We start from the raw sequence: 2296 nt of genomic DNA, 5'->3' as shown, positions 1-2296 counted from the left end.
ATTGCATTCAATAAAATGAACATTAATTTCACAATAAGTAGAAGAGGAAGATCCCGAAAAAACGGGCTCTGGCATAAAATCATAAAGGTTTCATGATTATTATCATTTCAAATACGTGTTGATAAACGTGCTTCAATATAAACAAAGAATAACACTTAACAATGTCTTTTTTCGTGTGTTTCTCTAGACAAAACAAATCAATGGCAATTTAAAACACTATTTCTATTTGATAAGACGTATTTAAATATTTGATATGTTTCATTCATCCAACATTTATCTACATTTGATTTTTCTTCTTCTTATTTTTCTTTTATTACAGTTTGACAAAGATGGTAATTTATTTCGGTGGACTGGTAGCCCAATACTACTAGATAGCGAAATTCCCCGTGACCCAGAAATATTGGAATTGTTAGCCAAGTATCGTCCTGCTGTTGAAGCTCTAACCAAAGACGTATATGGTTTTTCAAAAGTTGAATTGCAAAAGAATTGCACAAACTACGAGTGTAACTTGGGCAATTTGATAACCGATTCCTGGGTCTATAGTCGTGTGCAAAGCAAACAATACACAGGCCCCGGCTGGACAGATGCATCAATTGCCCTGGTCAATGCAGGAGCAATTCGGTCAGCCACCACAATCGGAGAGCTCTCACAATTTGCATTATCAACGATACTACCATTCAATAACAGTTTGTATGTGGTACAAGTGCCGGGTTCTTGTTTAAAAGCCGCTTTGGAGTATACAGTGCGCGAGTATGTATGCGGTGGGTATGTGCGTGGTTTTCTGCAAATGTCTGGCCTGCATGTTGTGTTCAACCTAAGCAAAACGCCTGGTGATCGTGTGCAATCGGTGGAAGTTTTATGTTCCAACTGCAGTACTCCCGTATACGAACCACTTGACTTGATGAAAGTTTATGGTGTTATTCTTGAATCATTCATATACGGGGGTGGTGATGGGTTTGACATGTTCGAGGTAAGTGAAAATATTTATTATACCTTCTGAATGAAGAATTAAATTTCCGAATTTTGCGAGTTAATTTCGATTTAATCAATTACTCTTCTCATTTCCAGTCCTTGAAAGCAATCGAAATGTCAACGACCTCATTGGACTCGCTTACCAATTATATCAAGCATGTAGAATGGATCTATCCAGCCGTCGAGGGTCGTATCAAGTTCGTTGCAGAGAACAACAATAGCACATCTGACTCAAGCATTACAACACCAATCTCAATCACTCTTATTGCCGTTTCATTGCTTTTAGTCAAGTCTCAGTTTTAGTCAATATATTTATTACGAGATCAGTTTCGTTCATTTACAGTGATTTAGAAAATTAACAATCTAGTACATATACAAAAATAGAATGAAATAAAAATTTGAATACGAGAATGATGAGCGATGTGCCATGGATCTTATTTCAGTTGTACAGTTGTGTGAACAATAAAATATAACATACGTCACGTAACCGATTCTACATTGTCAATTTTACTTTTTTATTTTCGTTTTTTTAAATTTTGTGTGATTTTAATGTCATATTTTTTTCTTATTTGGATAAAATTCGTAATTTTTGCATCATAACTATGAGAGGAGTAATTTAAAAAATTGATTTTTAATGAATATTATTGGCAAATTTATCAGCGACTGCTTCATCTTTAGTATTTTTGGAGCAAGAATTCCGTATCTAGAAACAATTTCATGCACAAATATGACGACCGATCGGTCGTAGTCGACTACGCAATTACAACAACAATAGCACGTATTGCACTAACAATTTCAGTTCGTTGTATCGTCAGGTTACAAATCACTTAAAGTTATTCTCGTTGATCCAATCGCTGGTATTGATTAAATGGCCATCGTAGTGTTTCTTTTCTATTATTCACCACATCATGAGCATATTTACTACTTCTTGATATTTACTACTTAATATGAATCGCTGAGCGGATTTATTCAACGTAATTTTAATTCTGGAAAAGTGTTCCACAAATTATTTCTAAATAAACACTTGGATTTATTTTCATGCACTATTTTTACTGATTTTGTTTTCGAGGCGATTCGAATAGAACGTTTTATGATGACACCACTCGTATTTATCACTGAATGCACATTAACTGATAAGGAATGTGAATTTTGATGTGGCAATAACACTAATGGATTAGGCCCACAGAATACTGCATTAGAATCGAAGAAAAAACAATCAAAATTTATTGCATTTGTGGATGGTAAAAACTTATTCCGAGTCGACCGTTTTTAACAAAACTATTTAGTATACAGGCGAGCCTAGATTGGAAACCCTCCATACAAT

The 2296-nt window shown here is 34.6% G+C and overlaps 1 protein-coding gene across 1 annotated transcript; it reads left to right on the top strand.

Annotated features, from left to right (window-relative positions):
• Positions 1–238: 238 nt before the first annotated feature.
• Positions 239–1463, top strand: LOC129573011 (protein 5NUC-like). The gene is made up of 2 exons (XM_055453147.1): positions 239–970; positions 1069–1463. The coding sequence occupies exons 1-2, from the start codon at positions 254–256 to the stop codon at positions 1273–1275; spliced, it is 924 nt and encodes a 307-aa protein (XP_055309122.1). The 5' UTR covers positions 239–253; the 3' UTR covers positions 1276–1463.
• The last annotated feature ends 833 nt before the right edge of the window (positions 1464–2296 follow it).

The sequence above is a fragment of the Sitodiplosis mosellana genome, unplaced genomic scaffold (genome assembly GCF_009176505.1).
Source record: "Sitodiplosis mosellana isolate CC-2019 unplaced genomic scaffold, AAFC_SMos_1.0 Smas_scaffold_5864, whole genome shotgun sequence".
Taxonomy (NCBI): domain Eukaryota; kingdom Metazoa; phylum Arthropoda; class Insecta; order Diptera; family Cecidomyiidae; genus Sitodiplosis; species Sitodiplosis mosellana.
Note: the sequence above shows the minus strand (reverse complement) of the source record. Positions and strands in the feature narration are given on the sequence as shown.

Coding starts and splice junctions, on each gene's coding strand:
- LOC129573011 (XM_055453147.1), top strand. CDS start 254: ATGTTTCATTCATCCAACATTTATCTACATTTGATTTTTCTTCTTCTT. Junction 971..1,068: donor ATGGGTTTGACATGTTCGAG/GTAAGTGAAAAT, acceptor TCTCATTTCCAG/TCCTTGAAAGCAATCGAAAT.